Consider the following 27,328-nt stretch of genomic DNA (forward strand, 5'->3'; position numbering starts at 1 on the left):
TGTTGCTGAAATTCAATAAAAAGATTTTGAGCAAAAACAAGGGCTACTGAGGTCTGGCAAGATACAGCTACTTATGGCTGCTACAAACAAACTCTCCTTCTCAAAATCCACACTTTGCGCACGCCATCTCCAGCCCTTTGCCAAGGGCGTTCTCCAGACAATATTTACACACCCACTAAATTCAGCAGTGAATGCCCTTGATAAAGAACGAGAGAAGGGAGTGCGGGCGTGTACATGACCACAGTGAATGTCTGTTCTGTGCTGTACTTAGCAGATAATGTTTATACCATTTCCGTACCTATAATATTGATATAACAGTAGTTAATTAATGGCTCTCTTTTTTAGATCTTAGAACTACACCAGCAGTGGCAGCACCTTCAACAAGCAACTTTTAAAGATTACCTGACCACATCCATAGAAGCGGCTCCGGATTTGAAAAAGTCTGTGGAATCTTCAATCACAGCAACATTACTTAAAATGCCTTTCCAAATTGCCTAGAGTGCAAGACAGAAAAAACACACTTTAAAATAAACAACGAAGCATCCACGCAAATACAAGGTAATTTATCTTGTCAAAGAGAACAACCTTAACATTAAAATTAAGCCATTTAGATTCCACCTTTCGTTTTGTGTAGTAAATAAATATGAACGAATCTGTTGCTTAGTTTTAAGGGTTACTCCAGCCCCCTCTTTACAGTGTAAGTCACTGCTGTTTCAGAAAAATAGAATGAAATAAAAAAAAAAGTGAGCAGCTGGAAGGGCAGTACAGGCTCTTGGGCACTTGTTCGAGCGTGTACCGCCAAACCACGGCCAGCTGGGACCCTCAGCAGCTGCTCATAGAAGCGCTATACATTTTTCTGCCTGAAAACCCAGGGTGGATTTAACGCTTCCTTGTGCATATGGCTCCCTGCCCTCGCACAACCCTAAACTGAGAGCAAAGTTACGCCTCCGAACTATGCTATGTATTCTAAGGCACTGAACAGGTGAAATATGCCTGTCGTTTTTAGACAGGTGTAGGAAAAAGGGTACGTGTTTACACCCGCCTAGCTACAGTCATTTATTTCTTGTGCTTTTTGCGTATCTAGTTTTGAGCTCAGTGAAATGGCTTTCCACAGAAGCTAACAGTATCTGCCTCACCCGGCATAAGTCAATCCACTTGGAACTATCTTTCCCAGATCTGGTCCTCTCACAAGGTCAACCTCTTTCCCTTCCTCGCCACCCTCCTTACAAAAATGAGCTATTGTCTGCAGTGCACAGAATTCAGCCATCAAAAGGAAAAGTTCATAGCTGTCCTTCCCAACATGGCCGACACAGAAAGTTGACACTGTGTATACCATATAGGTAGAGCTAACCTATGACTGCATCCTGTGTGTGCTCTGTCGGACACCCACACAAAAGATACTTGTGTGCGCAGTCTGGAGCCCTGCTCAGCACGCGGGCCCAGCACTCGCTTCCCACGTGGCTCTGCCCATACGGCTTGGCCCGAATGCCTCCTAATCGCTTAGCGGAGGCCCAACATTAAAATTGTATCTTTAATATATTTATTGAATGTAAATGAAGGTAATGCAGGACAATGTCGAATTCAACTAAACAGGACAGCTACGCCTGATTTCAAGATAGCGGCAGTCCTGGAATATTCCTGCATGCTGCAGTGGGTTGCCTAGCAACCGGATAACGCGGGAACTGCAGCTTGCATTCAAGTTATGGTGCGCAGGTTCTTTGATTCAGTGAATCGAAGGAGCACCTCAGCACTGGTTATGGACTAGTTCAAGCTTTCAAGCTGCCCCAGTTGTGGCTTGTGTGGATCCATCCCTCATATGTAACTCCTTTTAGGATTGATTATTAAAGCTGTGGACGCAGCTTTTGCCACTCACGAGGGTTGGACTGCAGCTAAAGTCCCTAGAGTATCTGCTCCCTAGGGCATACACTAAGATCATTCCACAGAGGACAGAGGAGGAGCAGAGGTGCAGTTACATCTAAGCCACAGATGTGAGGGAGTTGGTTGCCCATTTGAATGAAAATCTCTTTTCCAGAGGCTCCTGTTCAGATGGAGGACAACGATTTTTTTCCTGCTAGTACAGAAATAAATGAAACCAGACCCCTTACCTACGTATAAGGCCATTAGAGGCTTACTATCCAGAGAATGGGTGGATGTGGAAAATACTAATTTACCAAGGTTCCTGGTGAAGTGATACCTCTTGAAAAATGTCCTTAAGAGTTCCCCTCTTCCATTAAGGTTGACTCATTTATGGAAGGCCTATCGACAAGCAAAACAAATACTTCAGAAGATGCAGCTCCTCTGGCCCAGTCGATAGGAAGGTGGAAGGACCAATAGAGAGAGCATTTGCACTCTCAGGGCAGGCGCATATGCAACCTATGCCAGTGGCGGCCTCCACATACAAAAAGAGGTGAGTGGGGTTGGCCTGAGTGGGCTTTAAAGACGATCCACTCAGGTCAGGGAGCCTATGGGGTTTCTCTAACCCGGCTGTTCAATGTGGCCAGGTTACAATACAGCCGGGTTAGAGAAACCTAAGTGCGCATGTGTGTTTTGGTCAGCCTGAGACGGCCGGCCAAACACACATGAGCACTTAGGGAGTGCACCTAGCACTTCTCCTCCCCCTCCCATGCCTCACCCACCCAATCCCTGTACACACTGGCTGATAATGAAATATCATTTTATTTTTTTGCTGCTGGCTCTGAGCCAGTGGGTCAACGCCTTACCACCATTGCGGAGGGGCCGCCCCTGGCCTACATTTATCCACTCTCTTCTGCCGGACTTCCAGGCACAAGCAAAAGAATTATATCAAGGAAAAGATGGTACTTTTAGGCTATCACTAGTAGAGCATCAAGTCAGATTTTTTTTTACATCACCTTCAACGCCCTGTCTGCTGCAGTGGTGGCCTGTGGTTCATCTATCACAGCCAGACGCCACATATGGAAGGCAAACTATTCACAGAAGACATTTGTTAGACATATTCCTTTTTCTGGAGTGAAGCTTTTTGGTCCTGAATTGAAGAAATCTAATTTTCAATGACAATTAGACAGACCCAGCCAATGCATTTCATCCCTTACAGGGACTTCACATCAGGGCTATTTCAGAGACCGACTGGATAAGGCTAATGCATGCCGAGAGGCTGTTTCACAGTATGAGACCAGGAAGATAAGGAATAGATACCATGAAGATTTTCAGAAGAGGGATAGCTGAAATAGTTCTGATGAAGTTCCTGTAAGGGATGAAACATGTTGACTGGGTCGGTCCAATTATCATTGAAAATTGGATTTCTAATACAAAGAATTTTGTATGGAAAAAAAAAGACACCAATGTCTGGGGATTAGTTGGAAAAAAAAAAAGTGGAATGAAGTAGTATTAACTAAGTGAAATCAAAAGAGTGACGAGTTACAAGCAAACTAAATGCAAAAGTTCAATGTGAACAAAAAAAATTGGTTGCCCTCTCACAACTGAAAACATCTTTTGGGATGTGGCCATGGTACTCCCTTTGCCGACAAATCACAGCAGCAGTCAGCTATGCCGCCAACCATTTCCAGCAGTATCTAAGTTCTGACTATGTCAGGGGGCATGGAAGGCAGAGCTTCTAATGGTCCCGGCATCTTCTGTTCATGTTTCCCCTCCCTTTTCCTTTGATCAGCAAGATACTGTACAAAAATCAGAGAGGAGGGGATGGAGAAACCAATAGTTGTGCCTGCTTCCCTATACTATTACAGCTAGCAGTCTAGGGTCCTTGGATTTTTCTAGTAATCCCCTTGGCTCTAAGATGTCATCTGTTACCAGAGAAACCTCTATGGGACCTATCACTAAGGCACTTTAAGGAGATTGAGACCTATGGAATTTGGTTGCTTTTTGCAGTTTCCTCTCTCCTTCCAAAATTTCAGAAAGGAGAGTACTTTATAGATGTACGAGAGACACCGAATGAACTTCTCTGGATGGTGTAGTTTGAGGAATTTTCTTTCCTCATCCTGTGAGGGAGGGAAGGTTCTTGAATTTTTAATGGATGGTTTGCTCTTGCCTTTGCTCTTTCTACTCTCAGAAGTCAATGGGCATCTACCAAGTCCAACAGGGGTTCTGTAATATTTCAGTTTGATCCTCTAGCTTCTTGTCTTCTTATAAGTTTCCAGCTTAAGAGGCCCGTCATCCATTCCCTGGTCCCTTCATGGGAATTGCCCCTCCTTCTCAATATTCTAGATGTCTTCATTTTGGTGGCCATAGTATTGGGTTGAAGATTAGGAGTAATAGGTGCTCTTCTTTGTGTCTACCCATTTATCAGGATTTTTACCCCTGGCACTGTCATTCTCAAGCCAGATCCAACTTTCCTTCCAAATATCTCTTCTACATTCCATTTATCTCAAGACCTGATAGTTCCTGTGTTTTTTTCTTCCCCATCTTTAGATCAGGAGATGCTCTGGCATTCCTTAGACTTGCACAGAGCAGTATCAATTTAGCTGGAGAAAATAGCTTTCTGTAGAAAAGTGGCTTACCTATTTGTAATATTTGTTTTGGCTAACAAAGGTTACCGTCAAACATATGCCATTTAAGTCACTGGATAGGAATGGTTGCTTCCTTGGCAATCAGAAAGTGGCAGGGTCTTTGCCCTTCAGTGTACAGGACTGCACCATCAGAGGAATATCTTCTTCTTGGGCGGCATTCTAAGGGACCCTCCCTAAGTGACATTTGTACTGCAGCTACCTAGTAATCACTGCACTCCATCTCCCATCACAGATTGAGAATGGGAAATGTGTTTTCTTCTTCTTTTGGACCTGTGGTTCTTTCTGTGGTCCATTAAGATATTTTTAGTTGGATAGTATACTATGAAATAAATTCACTATGGTGTTGCCGTATTCAGGCTCTATTGTGATGTATATAAAGCAATTCATTTCCGTTTAATGACTTGGGTATATGCTTATTTCTGTAAGGACTGAGACGAGGAAATGGATGATGGCAGTAATAACTCTATTACTTACTGGTAATCTTCATTACTCCGAGTAGCAGTCCTAGGTTCCCCCCACCATTTCTTTCTGATTTGAGGAAAGGTAGGGGAAGGAAATTTCTATTATTTGACTACTTGGTAATATCAGGATGCAGTCACGGACTAGCTACTCTGATATGGTCTACACAGTATCAACTTCTTGTGTTAGTCATGTCGGGAGGGGCACTTGTGAACTTTCTCTTTAGGAAATGAAAAAAAGAAAAACACTTACCTGGGCCGGCCGGCCCTCCAGCCACTGCATCTCCTCTGTTCTCTTCTTCCTGTCTTCGCCGGCAGGAAGCAGCAGGAAGCACCCGGGCTACCAGCCTACTCATCACCAATCACAACTAAGCAATGCAGCATTGTGATTGGTCTGAGTGCCGTGGTTTGGTGCCGATACAGGACTTGGAGACATTGCATGTTCCTCACCAGGCAGTATAAAGCAAGCCTTGTGGGGAAAATGCAAAGTGCGCAGGACTGTTTGGCCGGCCAGAGAGGGCCAGCCAAGCAGTCAAGTGCACTTAAGGAGTTCAAACCACTCCTCTCCCTGCTCTGGCCAGCCCTGCCCTAAGAGTCACTGACTTCAATAGGAAAAATAAAATGATAATGACGATATGTTATTATAATTTTATTTTTCCTTTGAGTAGTGGGGCAACACTCCTCTACCTTAGAGCAGGAGCCGCCAGAGTACAGCTGCTATACAGAGTAATCTTGGTCTTTATTAGTTACAAGTACACATAGGGAACGCGAACAGCAGAAGGACCTGCTCAGACGGTTTTGTTCACTACCCAACTTTCAGTCCTCTCACATATTGGCATCCACAACTTTCCATCTAGCATCACAGCTGCAATGCTGAACACAACAGGCAGTAAAAAAACAGAAAAGCAAAATATCTCTCCCACCTATGAGGTAAACACCAAATATGCAGAACAGCACACTCCATAAAAACATAATTAAATGGAAAAACTATCATCACAAAGCTAACTGTACTCTTCATATTCCATTGAAAAAAATGTGGGAGACACTGATAAGGATTTGGCTAAGTAGTAACACTGGAAATTGTGTTTAACTTTCTTCAAATGAACTAGCCTATAATTATTTTACACGTACAAATGTCAGTATCAGTATGGATTGTTTCTTTTGCAATGCATGCCACTAAAAAAAATAATGTTTTTTTAAAAATGATAAAATATGTTTTTCAATACCATAATGAACATGCAACACAATTGAATAACATTAGCTTAATGTGTTCTGTTATGTATTAAAATGTACCTTGATTTTAAGCGCCACATTATGTTCTTCCTCTGTGAGCTCTACTGTAGTTGTTTCACCAGTGGAGAAGTACTTGGATGCAGGAATCATTCTTCCATCTTCAAACTGAAGGTTTCTTACCATGAGCTGAGAAAAAGGAGATTTAGAATTATCATCCACACAAATAAAGAAGGATATTGTTAGGTTGCCCCGTCACAAGCTGTAAAAAAAGTGTTAGGTCTATCCGTCCTGACAATGTTCATGTACTTAGACCTACCTCCACGTGTGCCTCTTGACATTTCATCAGTCAAATATTTCTGAATGGGCCACAGTTCAGAAGACCAGAGGGGATAAAGGATGTATCTCTATCATTAGAGGGTTTCAGGATTATGAATAAAGATGATGGTGCATGGCTTGGAGCTTGCTAAGATGCCCGCATGCTAGAAATGGTGTCTCTCGTTGGCAGTGGTTTGCACCTTTGTCCAAGTCGGGAGGCTTGCTTCTAGTCAGCATAAGGGAGTTACGCCCTTAGACAACCCTGCTCACCCCCTTGGTGACTCTGCACGAGCAGACAGGCTTATCTCAGAGGCAGTGTGTAAAGCATTTGTGCACACATACAGTAATATGAAAACACTACAAATGGACATCAAACCAGTTTAGAAAAATTGAAAATCTTTATCTAAACAAAACAAGACCAAAACGACAAATATCCACCATACATAAATCAAGATAGTATAAAAAATATGTTATTCACAAAACTAAAGCTTGTAGCAACAAATAGATCCTCCTGGGGGTATTACGACAGCTGAAAATCCCAAAGCACGGCGCCAACCGGGAGATGCGCGGCATCGGGCCCAGAGTCACATGGACCCCAAAGAACAGTAAACAGTACCTTGGTAAATAATAAAAACAAAGACGGTGAATGACTTCGGGGAGGTGATGCTTCGTTGGCACCGGGCGGCGTCAGTTCCTTACGATGCAGGGGAGGGGAGGCGTAGGTTCCTTACTTGCCGTGGAGTTGACGTCACAGTGTTGGTGTCGGTTCCTTATGATGATGCAGGGCTGATGGATTCGGGAGGTCACCTTACGTCAAGTATCGGCTCCGCGATGATGAAGCACCAGCGTTGGAGAGGTCGGGCTGTGGTGCAAGCCGGGGAGGTGTGTTGTGAGCGTCACAAGCAGTGCCCTCGGCTCCGGTGCAGGCAGCAGCCTTGGTGTTGGCATCAGAGTCGGTACAGAGCGGCGATGGTGCATCGTGCACTTCACGAATGGTGCCCATGGCTTTGTTACAGGTCGCGGCGTCGTTCGCCAGTGTTGCTATTTCCCTCTGTGGCAGCTGAAACAGCAGTTCCAGGTGCAGAAAGACAGAGAAAATTAGGTCTTTGTGTCCCTGAGACTTCAGAACAGGAGGCAAGCTCTACACCAAGCCCTTGGAGATCTTCTTCAAGCAGGATACACAGCAACGTCTTGGTCCTCTCCTTGGCAGAAACAGCCACTGCAGGCCAACCCCACATAGCACACAGCAAAGGGGCAGGACTAAACCTTCAGTTTTCCCAGCTCTACTCCTGGTCAGAGTTTCTTCTTGAGTCCAGAAGTGAGGTAAAGCCCTGGGGTCTGAGCCCCAAAATGTATACTCAATTTCTCTTTGTTCTCTTGTGGCAGAGAGGCTCTGTGCTCAGTCCAAATCAGTTCTGTCCTCCCTGGCCCAGCTTCCTGACAGGAGGTGGTGACAGCATTGTCCAAGGCAGACCAAGCCTATTCAGGTGCAGGGAAATCTCCTCCCACCGCACTAAATGCAGCCCATTCTATTCAGCCCAGCCCAAACTCATCCAGGAAAGGCAGGACACACCTCAACCCCACCCCCCAGTGGCTGCCAGAATAGAATGCATAGCCCCAGCCCTTGTCATTCCAAAGCCAGACAGTTAATCTATAAACCAGCACAGGCACACAGAATGGCTAAGCAAGAAAATACCTACTTTCTAAAAGTGGTATTTTCAAATACACAATGTAAACATGATGTTTATATTCTGAGTTCAGGCATACTAAACTCCATCTTTCTATCTTGTCCCAGAGGGAAGTTATACTTACAAGACAATATAAAATATCTCCCATTCTATCCTATGGGGCAGATAGCCTTTCAATAGTGAAAAACGAAATACACTGTATTTCACTGTCAGGACATTTTACACACCGGTACATATCCTACCATTCACATACACTGCCCCCTACCCATAGGAGTACATTGGGCCCACCTGAGGGGTGTCTTACATGTAAGAAAAGGGAAGGTTAGGGCTTGGCAAGTGGGTGCACTTGACAGGTCGTCACGGCAGTAAAAACTGCACACAGACACTGCAGTGGCAGCAGGCCTGAGAACCCTTTGAAAGGCTGCTTGTGTGGGTGGCACAATCAGTGCTACAGGCCCACTAGCAGCATTTGATTTACAGGCTCTGTGCACACACAGTGCTCTGCACCAGGGACTTAGCAGTAAATCAAATAAGCTAATCCTGGGAAACAGCAATCCATAAACGCAATTTACAGGGAGAGCATATGCACTTTAGCACTGATTAGCAGTGGTAAAGTGCCCGGAGTCATAAAACCAACAAAATCAAATTAGAAACAGGAGGCCAAAAAGCAAGATGTCTGGTGATAAACCCACTGAAAAAGCCAAGTCTAACACTGCACTTTGAGTGAGCTCTGTGCGGCTGATTCTTATACACCCGACATCCGATATAATCTACGCTATTAACCACGAAGACGAGGGCATCGACGTCCCCTGAGGCAGTCGTGGGCCCAGATGAGAGGTTTTATAGCCCCTCCCAGTGATCACAAGGACTGCTGCACAGCTGGCCACGTATGCCTGGGGGACTGCCCCATGTCTGAGGCTGCGAGTGAGCGGTCCTCCCTGACAGTAGAACGCCGCCTCTCCCTTGGGAGGAAACAGCTCCCCTGGGGCGAGTGCGCAGCAGTGAGCCCGCCCTCCCCTCCTTTCTCCCTCCCCCGGGTGGGTTTCCCCCCTCCTCCCACCCAACCGAAGCAGATTTCAGAAGCCGCATAAGCCCAGAAGAGAGGTGTGGCTGAAGGAGGGCCTGAGGCGCAGCCTTGGATGCTGAGCCGTGAAGGGAACGGACCACGCAGCGAAACGGCGAGTGTGTCTGAAGCTTTGGCTGTAATAGAGGCAATCTTATCCACTAGATGCCGACGGCCATTGCCAGAGCCTGAAGCGAGGGCCAGCCACCAGGGGCCCCTGATCAATGAGCCGAGAGAGATGGTTGCACAATATTGAAAATGATGTGACAAATTGGTAAAGTACCAGCGGGGTAGCCAGAGCAGAATTGAGAGGCGGTGAGTGGCAGTCCCCATTCCCCCAGGATTCATCCATTCTCAGTGTGGAGGTGGCACACTGCTTGAGGTCTTGGGCAGCAAGGGCAGTGTCTTGGCCTACACCATGACTGACTCCCTTCTATCCTTCGCCCTACATGCTTCTCTCCTCATTGCAACCAAGTAGCAGCACAAACCCCGCAGCCAGAGACAGGAGGACACAAAGGTGGCCTGGGGATGCTGAAGGGCACTCCGTCCTGGACTGGAAAGGGGGAGACCCCCCATGGAACAGGAATTTTGTTTGGTGCATCACCTGCATGATTTAATGACAGTTAGGGGCCCCCTAATAAACACTAAGGGCCCGATTCCGATCTTGTTTGGAAAGTATTCCTACCGACTCTGTTCCGGAATGCTTTCCAAACGAGTTGACCGCAAGCTGTTCGAACGACAGAGTACGATGCAATGGATGTAAACTCCAACCGACATGTTCAGAGTGATTAGTCTGACCAATTCATCCAGAAACAAGCCCGATCGGACCAAATCGTTTGTGAATGCTGAAACCAAGCATTGTTGGAATGAATCAGATGCGGTTCAACCCGCGAACAGATGACGATGCTTATGCCTGTCTTTGAAATGTGTTGGTTTGTGACCGAAAATGCAACTGGGAAATGTCAAATCTTAGGAAAACAAGCATTGGTCATGTAAAAAAAAAATCTAAGTCATTAGCCACACCCACCAATCCACCTATATAAAGGGCAAATCAGATGACCATGATCCTTTGCATCAACCACCAAACAACTGCCACTTATTTTGTTTGGGAGAAAGGACACCCTCAAACACCCACTCCTTTATCCATTCATACTCACCCACACCTTCACACTCGTCCACGCTTTCAACTTCACCCTCACCATGCCCCCAAAGCAGGCACGTTTTCACAGATAAGGAGTTGGAAGTACGTATAGATGAAATACTCAGTGTAGAGCCACAGTTATTTGGGAACCAAGTCTAACAGACCCCCCTATCCCCGAAAAATAGGATGTGGGAGAGGATAGTTGACAAGGTGAACGTTCAAGCACCTTGCCTGCGCACAATGGACGATATCAGGAGCAGATACTATGATATGCGAAGGAGGGTCAAGAAGCTGATGGCAAGAGAACACACCTTAAGTCAGCGGACTGGTAGTGGCCCTTCTGCACCACCCGTGCACTTCACTTCCTGGGAGGAGAAGGTGCGTGCCAACCTTCCAGAGGTGGGTGTTTATGGAATACCAGGAGCACCAGAGCCTGGTAAGTACCTACTCAACAGTCCACTAATGTTATCAATTACACATCCACACACATCACTGTCAAGGATACGGTGATACAAATCACTTAACAAAGCCCTAATAATATGGAGCAAATGAGCATGTGATGTGTATGCCAGTTTGACAAACAGAATACCTGCAATGTCAAATGTAACTATTTAATAACATATACCAACTTCCCAAAATCCCACAGCAAGGCTTTGTGCTCCAGACAACAGTCACCAGTGTCAGCCATCTTGCCAGCACAGTTTCACTTACTCACAGGGAAGCTGAGTCACAGGAAGGAAGGTTGGGATGGCTGAAAAGGTGGGTGTGAGCACAGGCCTAATGGGAGTTGTAGTCACAGATAACAATACTCCTCCCACATAGCCCAACAACCCCACCTGGAAGTATGCTTTCCTCACAGTGAGTGGAAAAGTACCAGCAAGATGGCTGACACTGGGGACTGGTGTGGTGAGCACCAAGCCCTGATGGGAGCTGTGGTCAGATCAAACACCAGTGACCACTGTCAGACATCTTGAATGTAAAGTTGTACTCCCTGTCAGGGAAGCATGGTTCATGGTGACCTATTTGGTCTGGGTGGAAGGAGGAGTCTTAGCCCTGACTACATCTACCAGCAGGTCCTATCCTACACACACTCCTCCCACCCAGCCCAAACAGCACACCTATGACTATGCTGCTCCTGAAAGTGAATGGAAATGTACTGGCAAGATGGCTAACATGGGACTGCTGTTTGGAACACAAGGCCAGGGTGGGAATTGTGGGCAAAAGCAAACAGGTCCCCATTTTGTCTCCACATTGATGGGGGGGGGGGGGGTTAAGCCCCAAAGCCCCATTTTGTCTCCACATTGCTGGGCGGCGGGAGGGGGTAGCCCCACAAACCACATATTGTGTCCACATTGCTAGGGGAGATAGCCCCCCAAACCCCATATTGTCGCCACATTGCTGATAGTGTTCGCCACCCTCCCCCCCCCCTTATGGGTATTAGATTGCTGGTAGGGTTAGCCATACCTCCCCGAAGGGCATTAGATTGCTGGGAGTGTTAGCCATACACCCCCCCCTATCGGGTAGACAAAGCTGGTAGGGTCAGCCATCCACCCCCCTATAGGGTAGTCAATGCTGCAAGTATTCCTCCCAACACAATGGTGACTGTGCTTTCTCACAAGCTGTGCGTAATGTTTCCTTTTGTAGGGTAGTGGCGTTTTTGTATGTGGTAGGTGTCTGACTTACCGTCTGTGACGAACGCGCCGGTTGGGGTTGTAGTATTGGCTGTAGGGGTACAGTATGGGCATGTTGTGAGCGATAGGATAGATTGGCGGCACCGTCTCGTTCGCAGGGATCGTCTTGTGGTGTGCTTCGGAGCTGAAATACTCCTTTTCCGGATGCTCTGATGTGTGGGTAGTGGCGACGGATTCAGCGCATGGGAAGTATGCATCGTACTTGGCCGGCTGTAATCGAGCTGGGAATATGCCTCCATACGACTCCATTCAGTGTTTACAGAAGCTTCTTGTTGGGAAAATGGAGACTGATTCGAAGGGACAGAGTTGTTCGGTAAGTAAGGGATTTTGAGCATTATACTTCGTCGTTTGGAAGATGCGGCTTCCAGTACGAGTCAGTTGGAGGTGACCGCTCTGGACGGCTCTGGGAAGGCCTTCCTTACGGGATCGGAATCAACCCCAAAGGTTGTAATTGGATTCTATATAGGGGGAGAGTGAGAGATCCCACTGGACTGCTTAGGAGTGGCTGGAAGTAGACCACAGCCAATTCTGTCCATTGGAACTGCACATTGGCTTCGTCACTCACAAGAGAAACCACCTTGTGGTTTGAGAAGCACGGCAGTGGGTGTTCATCGGAACACTACAGTGGAACTTGAAGTCCTATTGGACACATGGCAGGAATTGGGTTGCAAGCCTCAGTATGCCAAGCGACTGATGATGGAGGGACGGGGTACGGTGGATTTAGAGTGGCTGCCCTGTGTGAAGAGTCTTCATAGCGACCTGCATGAACCTGGGAAGCTGGAGGTAGCATTCAAGCAGACAGCAGCACAAAGCTCGAACTGTGGAGAGCCACTAGAGATCAGAGGGCACAGCTGAACAAAGGGGTGGGCGCCCTTCTTGAGAGGATCCAATGGTCGTGCTTCCCTGGGGCTCTGGTTAGATCCAAGAGGGCAGCACTCACACAAGCCAACAAGATGGATAAATATGCAATACCTAATCATCCCCAGGGGATGACAGGGTGGGGTCCCGAAGCAACTGAGTCAAAGGAACCCTCTCTCAGCGCCATCATGGCTGCCATATGTGAGCTAAAGAGCACCATTGAGCCAAGGCTGGATGCAGTGACCATAGATGTCAATCTCCTATGGGCAGATTTCAAGAAGATATTGGAGCAAGTCACCGCAGCCAAATCTGTTGCAGTCCATGTCCAAAAAACTGGAAGAGGAAGTGCAATGTCTCACGAAGCAACACGCAGCCATGGCAGCAAAACTTGAAGACTAGAAAGGTAGAGCAGGCAGAAATAACATCAGAGTAGTGGACGCCCCGAGGGAGCTAAAGGGCCCGGACTAGACCTATTCCTTGAAGACCTCAAGGTCAATACCCTCTGCCCCAAGCACTTCTCAAACTTTTTCTCTATTGAACAAGCACATAGGGCATCCATCCCGCCGACAAAGCCGGGATCCCCCCACAAACTATCATAGCCAGGATTTTCAATTACTGTGATAGGGATGCTATCCTGCAAGCAGCCCATTCTCATGATGACTTGTCTTATGAGAATGGCATAATACATTTCTTCCCTTGCTTCATCCTACAAGTACAGCACCAGCGATGAATGTTTGACAAAGTAAAAAAAGTGCTATGATCTAAAGAGTTGAGAAATATGATGCTCCACCCAGCAAGGCTGAGGGTCATGGCAGAGGGCAAATCCTGGCACGTTTTCACACCAGAGGAGGCTTGGAATTGTTTATTGGGCTGGCACCCTCCTGGTCATCGATCACATCGAGAGGCAAAGAAGGGGTCCCCGAATGGACATCTGTGAGAGGAGCGACTGGACCACAATAAGGAACAAAAAGAAGATGGAGCTCCAAATGACCATTGAGAGATGGACATAAAGGCCTTGCTGCAGCAGCGCTCTGGCTGTTCGAGGTGGTAGCTGATCGGAAATGAAGAGTGAACTGGGACACAGTTTGGTATGTCTGCCACCAGGTATTCCAGGACTCAGCGTACTCACCCAGGTGTGGGGCGCGCTGGTTCCTGTGTGGGGAAGAAGTTATTGTTGCCTTAAATGATGTGGACATGGGAACACTGAGATATGCTAAAGGGGTGCAGTGAAATGTTTGTAATAGTTCCGCTTGTCGAGGCAGTGCTAGTCAACTCTAGACAGTTTGCATGTTACTGTCAGGGCAGCAGGCGCTCTGCATGTTGCAGAGGTGGCTAGTTTTGAGCCTACTGTGCAGGGTAGCTGGGTGGGCGTTGGGTTTCATGGGTTTGAAAATCAGATTCATTGTTGTTTTGTTATACTTTACATCTTTTTCTTTCACTCAGCGGGAATAGGCACAAGAGGGCAAGGAACTGGGACATACTGGGAAAACGAGGTACAGACAGTCCCTTTCCACGCAGTGACAACTCTGTACACAACACTACTCTCCATACGAACTCACTCTCAGTTAGCCTAGAGGTACTTGACATGGAGAGTAAATGGCCTCTGTAACAAAATTAAATGCACCATAGTGCTCCAATATCTCTGTTGATATGCCCCAGATTTAGTTCTTCTGCAAGAGATCCACATGAAGGGTAACCAATATAAGGCCTTAGATCGTTCTGGATACACTCTGTTGGCGCATGTGGTCTTTACCACTAGTATCAGGGGCGCAGGCATCAACCGGCGGCGGGCCCGCGAATAGTTGACTCTCGGGAGGCCTCCGCGACTCAGGAGGGAGGTGACCGAGAGGCCCGGGTATCTGATGGGCCCTAACCTTAAACTGTACCTGGTACCCTATTCGTCCCATGCGCGGCCGGGGATCTACACTCCCGCCATCGAACCTTGCCCCTCCCTAGACCCTTCCTCGCGTCTGAGAAAACCTAGCGCTGCGACAGGCACGGACACTGCTTTCCGACGATAGACTCACAAGGTCTATAATTCCAGATAGGGTGCACTCCCCAGTTTACATGTCCCCAGTTCGTTCATAGTACTTAATTGGCCGCGCTTCAACGACCTGAGGGACAACACACTCAGGGGATATGGATACCTATAGCAGCCCTCATGTAATGCGGCATCCACAGCGCACGTCAGTGGGATGGGCCTAGCCATAGGATAGGGCGGGGACCCTGACCCTCTAAGCTTGTGAGATCCGCTGTGCACGTTGATCCAAGGGCACATGTTTACTGCAAATCCGTATGTGCAAATATTTGCAATTTGTTTACTATAAATGCCAATAAAAAGAATTTTCAAAAAAAATCAGGGGCGCAGGCATACTAATTAGAACTACTGTGCCATACATTCCTCATCAAACATGGACCGACCGGCTTGGGTGTTTTGGGACACAGACGGGTACGTGGGAGGGACACACGCTTAATATCTGTTTGGTCCATGTACCGCCGCAACTTCACACGGAGACCCTCCCTGCACTTGGTGACCTGTTGATGGAGATGCCTTCTGACGTCCTCATTCTAGGAGGGAACCTGAACGCAACAATGGATCTTGCGTTGGACAGAGAATCCAGATTCACTATCAGTGGTGAGTCCAGACCACTATGGGCATTTATAAAGCCAATGGGATTGATGGACCTGTGGCGTGAGCAAAACCCGAATATAAAACAATTAGCCCACTTCTCAGCTGGGTATGGCAGTCACTCATGACTATTCCACCTTTTCACCCAACACTAATACGCTAGCCAGGTCAGCAATGCGACCCATAAAGCGTGAGGCATATCGGACCACTCGCTAGTGGAGGTGGTCATCTATGGCCCCACCAGAGACAATGCTGCTCCTCAGGATTGACCCCTGGTACTTAAAAGATAGGGTATTTCGGGACAAATGTATGACAAACAAGGCAGCGGGACATATGCTAGAAATGTTCAGGGGGGCCAGGGAGGAGGGGTGCCTTCCGGTAGATCAGAGAACTGCCACCATAGTAGTTATCCCCAAGAAGGGTAAGCCATCTATGGCCTGCAGTTCGTTCAGGCCTATTTCACGGTTAACCCTGTAGGAAAAGGTCTTAGTCAAAGCCCTGGTTAACGAATTGCGGTCAGTAATAACCATAGTAATACATCCACACTAGTCTGGCTTTATGCAACACAGGGCTACCCGGTTAAACCTACTGTGGCTCCATGGAGTGCTGCACATGACCGTGGCTCATGGGGTGGAACAGGTGGTGTTGCTTTCCTTGGACGCTAGGATGGCATTCCACAGTGTTGAGTTGAGCTCACTCTTTGCAGCTCTTGCCAGGCTGGGCTTTAGTCCTAGTTTCTGTGGATGGCTTACGCTTCTCTACCGGGACCCGCTGGCCAGAGTGAGTGTCAACAATGTGCTGTTTTGATCCTTAGCTCTGCATAAGGGCATGAGACCCCAATGATCTTTGCACTTGAGCCTTTGGCTGGCTGGGTTCGGAGAGACCCTCTTATACGGGGCATCAGAGGGGGGGTGGGGACTAGGAGGAGCGGATCTCCCTCTATGCACACAATATCCTGCTCTATGCCACATAGCCCTACATCACGGTGGATAGAATCTCACACGTATTTCAACTCTTTGGGGAATACTCCGGTTGCCAAATTAATTGGGATAAATCCCTCATCTATCCCCTCGCAGGTGGCATCCTTAAGCTGTCATCGAGATGTGAGCTCCTGTAGTTCAGGATGGATTTTGCTATTTAGGCAGCTACATCATGCAAGAAGCAGATGTATTCCGGAGAAGAAACTTGCCAACAACTGGATCGCTTCCGGAGTGACATTGCCCATTGGAGCTCGCTTCCAGTTTCCTTGATGGGCAGGGCTGTTCTCTTTAAGATGATGACCCTCCTGCAACTTCTATATGTTCTACAGAACACCCCATGTGAAATACCTCCTGACTTCTTTAAGAAAGTCGATAGCGAACTCCTGTCAACTCCTGTGGGACAGCGGCAGTTTGCAAATTGCAATCTGTAAGTTGCAGAGTGGGGTGGATGAAGGGGGGATGGCGGTCCTAAACATACGCAAGTATTACTGGACAAAGCAGTTGACAGTCGTAAAATAACTGAGTGTTCACAGACTGAGCTGCGCCAGCATACCGTACAGATCAAGAAACTATGTGCATTTAGGGCTATTCACCATTGCTCTATAGAAGGAGTGTGGGTGCTCTACCGACATACACCGAGCCAGTGGTGAGGGCATGGCATGAAGCCAATAAACACCTGAGATGGGAGGACAAATTAACAGATAGGACCCCACTGTGGTACAGTGACCTATGGGAAGTTGGGGGCCTGAAGGGATATCCCAAATGTGAATTGATAGGCATTCAGCACTTGGCGGTTGTGTGGAGAGGACAAGCCTTGGACCACTTGCAATTATACAACAGGAATGCGAGATGGCAGAGTCAGAACGCTTTAAATATCTGCAATTGGGACAAGCTTTGCGGCACCACATATTGGAGGATAACTAATTGCCTAGAGGATGGGCTCCTCTTGGACCCCACTGTAGATAAGGCTGTCTCCTTGACCTATCAGAAATTAATTAACAATTCCCCTGACCCCTTGCTGAAGCTGCGAGAAGCGTGGGAGGGAGATATTGGTCTTATAGAGGAGGAGGATTGGGTTGAGGTGCTACAGAGCCCTAGTGAGATTGCTATACGCGCCTGTTTCGATTTAATCCAGCTGCGCATAATACACTGGTCATCCTACTCTCAAACGCTCCTGCATCACCTTGGGAGGTGCAACACCGCCCTACGTGCCAGGGATTGTGAAATGGTGGGGTCTTTTTCCACATACTCTGGGAATGCCCAGAAAGTCAGTCTTATTAGCAGGGAGTGATACACATAATGACCAGAGTCACTGGGCTCATTGTGCCCTTGGTGGCTAGGTGGCACCTTTTGTGTAGAACTGGCGAAGAGGAGTGGGCCAAATATCAAAAGATATGGCTTGCATTAGCATTCAGGGTAGCTAAGCGAAACACAGCACGAGCCTGGGGGGAGAGTGGGCTACCACTAATTGCAGATTTGTAAACCGATCTATATTGGTGTCCAAGGGCTGAACACAAGGTTTACCAGAGTCGGGTTGCCCAAAGAAATGGGAGAAGGTTTGGGACAACTGGTGCACTTACATACAAGGGATAGTAAGTCTCTTCATCTACACGATGACTGTTACCTCTCGAATTGAGCCTGGGTTACTGACGGGATTCTATACGAATGTACTGCTTGCTGATGTATAGGTCATTACTTTCTCAGTTTATCCTACTGGACACCTCAAATGTGCTATATCTTGTTTTTCTATCATGCCTATAATGCAACCAATTATGCTTGATGTATGCTGAGCAACAGTTTAATAAAAAGATTTTCTTTAAAAGAATAAAGAAGCTATTTATTCGACAATCTAAATTACATTTTTACTTTAAAATCTAGAATTTACAATTCCTGACGTATGGGAAGACTCTCAACCAGAAAACAAATGGATGTCGGGAGCGATCTTCAGTAGTGATCAGAATATGAACACTATATCTCCAAACTCAGTATCTTCTCCTGTAGTGGAGCAGAATCTGTGTGTGGTGTTTGTTCAAGAGGCTGCTTGTCCACTGTGTAGGTAGACCACTGTAATAGAGAAGTTAATGACACTCCATTGGCTCTGATGGAAAGTGACTTCTGAAGCCAGAACTCCTAGGTCGAGTATTTTTGGGAGATCGTAAAATGTGCAACAGATTCCTTGGAAGCCTGCCTGCCCAAGGCACTCATTTCATAGAAATCTGAGAGTCTATGTGAAGCTATTGGGTCTTTTGTTATTTTGACATCTGGATAGTCTATTTGTAGTAAAGTGTTGTTTGGCTGCTTCAGAAGTTACACACAATTCTACTGCGGTTCCTCCTGCAATCCACGTTAGTGCCCTGATAACTGCTAGATTCTTCTTCTTAAATGTTGTAAGCAGTGAGACAATGTGCCTTCAATGGTGAATCAGAAACAGTTTCACCACAGCAGTGCTCATGTGGCACAAATACCCTGCATGAACCGACAACCATAAGTTCCAAAATTGAGGAGAATGATTGAAAACCTTCGCTTTCCTCTTGGATAGGAACACCCTATTGACAGGAGGGCTGGGAACCATATGTCTCGTATGTGTCTGGTCTACACAGGGCAATAAAGATCATGGTTCATATTTGGCTTTGTTATAGCCTGTTTACGAGTCTGTAACAGGAGTTTCAGAAAATTCCAAAGAAACCGCCATTTCTTGATTGCCGATTGATGTCAGAGAAAGAGGTATTGCAGGCCCAAAGTATGACTGAGACATAAGGAATTATAAGGAGTGGTCCAGGATTCTGTGGTGCACAATATTTGCAACTTTATGGACCGAAATGCTGTACGTGTCATTGCAGATTCATAGCACAAAGAATGTGCATTCAAATGATCAATGACAACAGGTAAAGAGAGATGTGAATAGGACATACCAAAGCATGCTTAGAAATGTTAGAGGCCATCTTGGTGGATAGGCAGTGGGTGATGCTGGAGTGGATATTCTTGGCACGCTGCAGCATGTTCACAGAAGAGCACCAAGGCAGCTTACAGTAAGCCCAATGAACACAGAGAATGGCTCAGCCTATATGTATCCTACCAGGACAAAACAGGACATTCCCTTAAAGTGCGCATATGTGATGGTTCCTAGGCTATGGCGCATAAAGGACAGTAATATGCAGTACAAAAAATTGATTGAAGGTACTTTCATACTCTGTACAGATAGCATAAAAGGGTTCTGATCTCTTCACCACTTATACTTGTAATGCTCCTGTTAATAATGACATTGTTTCTTATTTCTATTTGTGACTCTTATATGGTAAACAAAAACGATTTTACACTGTAACCTCACCCAATACAGTAAGTCACTCTGCATTTTCTGTAAGCGTTTGCAGAAAATAACCCAATAACCCGTTTTCCATCTTTTGTTCGCTTCAGCATTTAAGGAAAAGTGGCCTCTTAAGACCCCTTCACTTGTGGTTTTACAAACCTTTGAAACCTATTGGCTTTGCCAGTGCCTTTAGGCGATGCTGTTACAGCACGGTAAAAATGCAGTGCAACATAGCCAAAAGCAAAAAAGTGAGAATTAAAAAAATGTTTGATAAGGCAGCAGACCAGACAAAAATCAACACAGTGCATGCAGGAGTTTGGCGAGAGGAAGAAGCACCCGAGACAGAAGTTGTAGCATTCTGGGGATGCAGCATCACGGATGGTGGGTATGTGGGGGCAAAAGCTCAAGAAGGAGGCAGTTGGAAAAAACATACACTCTCTTGCACTGATAAGCTAAAAAGTAAAAGGTTCTACAGTAGTTCCCTAAACGTGACTGACTGGCTGGCTTCCAGCCTTTCACTAGAGAGACATGAGAAAGAGGCTATGCTCTTGGGGGAACAAACACAAGGTGGACAAGCTGGGCAAAGGAAAGCCACAGAATTAGAAGCAAGCAAATGAGAGGGACAATAACCAACAATGTGCAGCACTGGGCAGGCTGTGAGCTCTTAGTAAGCCCACGATAGGTGTTTTTCAACCAAAGAACTGCGCTGTCTGGTAGGGTCCACCTAAAAAGGATACCAATGTTCCCAAAATAGTGCAATGTGCTTGGAAAGTTAGAGAGCGAATTATAGTTCTCATGCTATGAGGGCCCTCTAATTTGGCCTGGTGGTCCAAACGTCACTTAAAAATAACTTACCGCCTGTATCAAATGGATTCATGATAGAAACCTGTATTACAAGTCCATAGATACATTTATTTTAAAGCCTAGATACTAATTTCATGAACATTTCAGAAAGTCCAGATCAAGTATCAACAAACGTATATACAGTACACAACAAACCTTGATTTTTTGATAAATCAATCACTTTCGTGTACTCCCACTGGTGCTTTAATAGATGCACCCGCACACCCCAGCTTGGTGTGCTACAACAAGGAGCAAGTGCATGTCACTGTTAAAATGGCAAAGTTGCATTTTTATGGGTTATTTGGTCTTGGTAGGACATAATTTTGCGCACATTTCCTTCTTTAGGTACACAATGTATGCACACTCACCATCTTCCCATCATTGCCGAAAAGAACAAGTCCGTTTTTAGTTACAATGCCCGGCTTCCGCCCTCCTGCGATCTCCAAGGGTTGTCCTGGAGGCGTGGCGCCTTCAAGTAAGGAAGACCCGTAGAGTGTAACCGCCTGCAGAAAGGATGACATGGATAGGGCTGTGAAGTAACCTCATGATGGTCATTCTTCATTGATAGTGCAGGCGAAGTAAAAGGGTTAGTGACAAAGATATTTAGCATGATTATTCGCAAAATCAAATTCTAGTGTTAAAGTTCAACTCTTCATTTGTAAACGGGTTATTCTTTAAAAATCAAAAATGCCACAAAAACACAAAATACGAAAACTGCTCCAGCCACTCCTTTCACTAGAAAAATGTTAAATGTCTTGTTGTGACAGATGTACCATTTTATTGTACAATTTTTGCAATGGGAGGAAATTCAAACCTGCGGCTGCCTCCTCTCTCTGCGTTAGATCCCATGTGCACCAGCGTTCGTATAATCTTGCATGCGAGAACAAATATCTACCAAATATATGTGCTGGAATGATGGTGGTTTGATGCCCACTGGGTGTTTTATTCTACAAGTATGTGCCTTTAATGACTGGATATTAATGCCAACAGACAGGTGCAGAGTGCCCTGATCATGAGCCCGCCCCCCTCCCCCCCTTCAGGTTTATAAGTGTCTGGATCCTTCAGTCCACTGCAAAGGTCTTCTGGGGGTCAGCGGCTGTATTCCCAAGGGGCGCAGATGCCTCTGCAAGCATTTGTAAATGAAGATGGTCTGAAGGTACAACTTTGTTTATTTGACACGTTGCCAGGTGGTCTTCCTTTATGGTGGCTGAAGTGCATATAAAGCACAGGGACTGTGATCCCGAGTGCCGTGGGGGCAGGGTTCATTCAGGACCGGACTGGGGAACCAAAAGCAGCCCGGGCAAAACAGCTCAACCCTGCCCCACTCTCTTCCTCTCTTTGCTCTCTCTTTCCATCCATCCATTCTTTTGTTACCCTCTCCTCATCTCCAAGCTCTTTCTCTTCATCTCCTGCTTATCTGCTCTCCTTTTCTCTTGCTTTTGAAGGCACCCTCTGCTGCAATTAACCTTGAGGAAATTAGGGAAAGTGAAGTGACAAGCTAGTAGCACTGGGCTTTCAAACCCGGCCTCCAATGACTCCAGCCCACAAGGGAAATGCCTGATGGGGTAAAAGGCCAGTCTGCTCTCTGGGTCATGAAGTGTGGTGTTGGGTTCAAAGACATGGCTGAAAAATATTCTTTAATTCTTTTGTTGTTTTTCCATTTTCCGGTTAATGCACATAAAATAGCCCACACACTTTAAATGAAAAAATGAACGCAAGTTAAACTAATCGAACCTCAATTGGTTAACGCAATCACTGGAGATGTCTGGGCCTGTGAGCAGAGAGTCACATTATTGAATCCTGGTTGAAGCAATGAGGAAAAGTGACTTGTGTATAAGTCCCAGCTTGTGACAGAAAGGACTGTGTGTATGTAAGTCCTTATTTTTAAACTATACACGCAGGATAAGATAGGCTCGCGCACAATGATAAAGGGCCTGATTAAAATCTTGTCGGACATGTTACACCGTCACAACAGTGACGGATATCCTGTCCGTCGCAATGCAAATCCCATTATATCCTATGGGATTTTGATTTTGGCGGACGGGATATCTGTCACAGTTGTGACAGATATCCCGTCCACCATGACCTGAATCAGGCCCTTAGTCTAAGTTACAACAATTGCTCTTAAAGCATATATTTCAGCGATGGGTACTCAGACTGTACCTAGTGCAAACATTTTTATAAGTGTGCATTAAAATTATCGATTGCAGAACTCAGTTGATAACCACCATACATTACCTCTCAAGAAGAATAAATCTTTGTAACCATGAAGCTTTAATGACTTCATAAATGAAAGTGTACACAGGCTCCCAAGCACCATTAAGCAGCACCAAGCAGCATTTGCATTTGGTGATTAACCAATTGAAAATGTTATACATTTTTTTATGGTAGCAGGCACTCTGTTGAGAAGACCTGTTTTTTACCTGCCTGTGCCTCTTTTAGCTTCCTAGAACAGGAGACACAACACCCTCTTCATTTTCAACCATAGGCACTTCAAGGTATGCATTAGCCATCCGGATATGGTTGTTTTTTAACAAAGACAATAAGAACTGTTTTTGTAAAATTATATAGCATGGGAAGATGTCCTTTCAGGTGAGTGAGGGGGTGGCAGGGAGTAAGACAGCAGAGTTGCATTCAAATACAGAGCCCTGATCGTCTGGATCCCTGGAACCGCACAGTAATGGTCCGGTAGAAAGAGGAAAGTAGCCAGATCCATGGCAACCTTGAGAGATGGCCCAGAGGAGGGGGGCAAAAAGTGGGAAACCCATTCGTTCGTCAATCATAGACTCTAGGTCCCAGGCCTTTGGGGGCAGGAATTGGGTTTCTCTGCTCGATTATTCCAATACTGCATGCAAGGCATCAGGGACTGAATGAGTGCGTGCTTACTCAGACATACGTCAGGGTGTTTGGCAGCACTGAGGCCACTGAGGCACTTGCATTAGGCCAGCAAACATCAGCATCGACACTATTCTGGTTGCCATGGTCAGAAACCAGGGGGTTATGTTGTACTACGAGCTCTTTGACACAACAAGTAGCAGATGTAACATTATCTTGCTTTGTTAAAGAAGTTGTGGGAAATGTTGACAAGTCTTGCTACTTCCTACAGGATCCCTGCAGTAACTTCATGCGTTGGCTCAAGACTTTATTGAACGAATAGACCATTTTATTTGAATATCAGAAAATCCTGACTTGTTCAGAAATAATTGCTCAGCTCCTTTATTCAATCTGAACATTTGTTCCTGCCCCCCCCCCCCCCGTATTGAGACTCCTTCACTGGCTTCCAGTGCAGCAATGGGAAGAATTAAGATTCTGTGCCTGGATCCCGGGTTTCATTACTGTACAATTCCTCATTCTAAAGGGTCGACGCCAAGCCTACGACATTATCCTCTGCCCCAGCCTATCGTTTGGTGCTCTCTTAAAGGAAGGAAAGGAAGGGAGGCTTATTAGTTTTGATGCTCGTGACATTACATGGAATGGGTGATCGTGGCATTACTTGACATGAACGCTCGTAGCATTACATGGCATGGGTGCTCGTGCCATTACTTGACATGGGTGCTCGTGCCATTACTGGACATGGGTGCTCGTGCCATTACTGGACATGGGTGCTCGTGCCATTACTGGACATGGGTGCTCGTGCCATTACAAGGCATGGGTGCTCGTGCCATTACTTGGCATGGGTGCTCGTGCCATTACTTGGCATGGGTGCTCGTGCCATTACAAGGCATGGGTGCTCGTGCCATTACTGGACATGGGTGCTCGTGCCATTACAAGGCATGGGTGCTCGTGCCATTACTTGGCATGGGTGCTCGTGCCATTACAAGGCATGGGTGCTCGTGCCATTACAAGGCATGGGTGCTCGTGCCATTACAAGGCATGGGTGCTCGTGCCATTACAAGGCATGGGTGCTCGTGCCATTACTTGACATGGATGCTCGTGCTATTACATGACGCAAGTGTTCGTGCCATTACATTCGTATAGGTGCTTGTGCATAAGAAGTCATTTAGAGATCGCCAGAGCTGGTGTTCCCCTGTAATTGGTAAAACTTGTGATGGACACTTCTCATTTAGAGGTGGGTGAGGCTCAGTGGAAGGCTGGAGGAACGCTTGCCCCGCAAAGCCATCTTCAAGTGGTATGCTGGGTCACAGTGACACTCACCCCTGGAATTCGCTTTACATTTCATCACCAGAGATACCTGTAAACCTCTTGTCTCTAATTATATGACATCTCTGCTCGATGGCAGAGCCCAACTTTGTCTGCATTATTTGTGCACATACATTTCCCCCGTTTGTTATATTCCTCCTGCTGCATCTAAAAATCACGCCCAATTACTTTTGTTTGCAATGTCCTTTCGTCATTTCTGTTTGAAAGGTACGCCTGCCAGTGGGAATATTGCTTTGTTCATTTGATATGTCTTAGTTATACAACAACATCCAAAGGAGTTTGTATTTATTTGTAACATTCACTTCGAAATTCCATGGTGAAAACACTGACGAAATTCACACACCTGTAGATTTAGAGATAGGAGATTCCCCCTAAAAGGCTGACATAGAAAGTGGGGCCTGGTGAACTTTTTTTCAGGCAGAACCCATTAAAACATGCATTTATTAAGTTTGTTTTATGTATGCAGGGGCTAACATTTGGTATAGCTTGGCCAGAGGAGAACACATAACAATCAAAGATCAAATCTAAAATAAACAGCCATGTTCGTCATTCAAATCCTGCAAGCAACTTTGTGGATGTGAACATCACGAAATGTTATTTAAGAAAGATCCCAGAATCCCAACTCCGACACCTCGGGGACACCACGAGTTCGATCTGATGCCAAGCGCCAGCTTGGCGAGAGATGTGGTTTTAATAACAGTGGCATATTTTAGGACTTAAATGACTCAAGAAATAGTAAGGTTGGCATCCATTGGAGATGTTCATCTGATCACTATGGAACACATTGTGAATCTGATGGTTTCAGGAGAAGGGGTGTGCGCTTTGGCGAAACAAAGGGTCAGAATGGGGCTCTATCCGGGATTTTTGAGAGGTTCTATTTTTCACTCTGGATTTTGTCTTCTTGGTGTTTGTTGTACTGATAATAAAGACACAGCTACAGAAATCATTGCAATGTGCGAATGAAGCCAGCAAATGCTGCTAGTCCCACTAACTCACCAAGTAACATTTGTTCCCTGAATCGATAACTGACAGGAAGACATGAGAAAATAAGCACGCTCGCGGCCCTTCCCAAGGACACTTGTATAATTCATATACATATTTTATGCCTGCAAGTTGTGAGTAACTGGCATCTGATTCATTTCTGAAAGTTTGACTTACTCACAATGTTCAACTTTATCACTGGTAAAACTGTAAAATAAACATTATTCTTTCTAATGGAAACTATGATGATAACTGACATAGCACTGAATTATACACTCATTTTTGGACCTTACTAAAATAAATTGTGATTTCTTAATAAATGGAGGTGCTGGACTGATTCACGGATAGGCTTTATTGATGGCATTGTGTCTGGCCAGAGCAAAGGAGGAGAAAGTAGAAGTATTAAATTGCATTTAGGACGCCCTCATCATTCTTATGTTAAAATGTCAGCAACCCCAAATACCACTACCGTTAGTAGCAGCAGTAGTGTATGTAGTATGCAAGTTGCAATATGCAATGTTCAAGTGTTAGTATCCTCGCGAGTAGTAGAAGATTGGGGGTTGCTAAAGGAAGGTAAACAGTTAACTTCTACCACACACAGAAGTAAGCCAGTGCTGTTGAGTGTAAAATAGTTATTTACCTGTTTTCATGACCGCGCTGTCTGCTGCAATAGTTAAATATTACTTAGTTATAGTTCCTTTACTCCTATAAACAATCATCAATGTAGTAGAGTGCTCCTACCTGATTATCGATCACAGCCCAGGCCCCTGGCACCTTGTCGTGCCCACGGATCCAGTTGTGGATGGCTTCTGCTGGCTGATCCCAATAGATCTAGGAAATCAAGAAGTGTCTTCTGTAAACAGATTTAGAAGTGAACTCCTCGCGACAGAAACAGTCCTGTCTCGAACAGACATGCACTCACTCTTGGCCTCAAAAACAGGCCCCATCAGACACTAGTGCAACTAAATGAGTAAACGAGTCAATACAGATTTGTAAAGCACACATCTGCTCGCAGTAACATTTCCATAAAAAAAAAAAATAGTTTACAACTTAGACTCACTTGTTTGCAAGTCAAATCACGACCAAAACTGAGTTGATAAAAAGAGGAAAACCTATTCTAGAATCAACATTAAACATCAAATCAAAAAAGATTTTGAATTCTGCAGACGCATGATGTTATACGAGACCAAATATGGTAAACCATTTTCTCAACACTACTGTTTGTGTATATTTTGTCTGTCACTTATTATATTAACACCCGCCTCAATGCTCAGAAATACTCATGCAGCCACTGCCCACATGACCGGGATAGCAGACTGTGTTGTACTGTGGGGGCATGTAGCTGGTGCTCACAATATCGCTGCGAAGCCTAAAGAGTTTTGCTGCATTATGTATAGCTCTTGATAGACCTGGCACGGTCGTGACGCCCACAAAGTATATATTTATCAAACAAAATCCTATTCCGTTCGAATCTTGTG

At 45.9% G+C, this 27,328-nt stretch overlaps 1 protein-coding gene across 1 annotated transcript in view; it reads right to left on the minus strand.

Annotated features, from left to right (window-relative positions):
- LOC146855471 (mitochondrial 10-formyltetrahydrofolate dehydrogenase) overlaps positions 1-27,328 on the minus strand; it is a 293,724-nt gene that overhangs the window by 130,097 nt on the left and 136,299 nt on the right. The window contains exons 6-9 of the mRNA XM_085653264.1: positions 26,592-26,681; positions 21,077-21,211; positions 6,254-6,379; positions 403-494 (exon numbers count right to left, since the gene is read on the minus strand). Of these exons, the coding sequence (XP_085509390.1) occupies positions 403-494; positions 6,254-6,379; positions 21,077-21,211; positions 26,592-26,681 (443 nt within the window). The remainder of the gene's footprint in view (positions 1-402; positions 495-6,253; positions 6,380-21,076; positions 21,212-26,591; positions 26,682-27,328) is intronic.

This window comes from Triturus cristatus, chromosome 4_1 (genome assembly GCF_964204655.1).
Source record: "Triturus cristatus chromosome 4_1, aTriCri1.1, whole genome shotgun sequence".
Taxonomy (NCBI): Eukaryota; Metazoa; Chordata; class Amphibia; order Caudata; family Salamandridae; genus Triturus; species Triturus cristatus.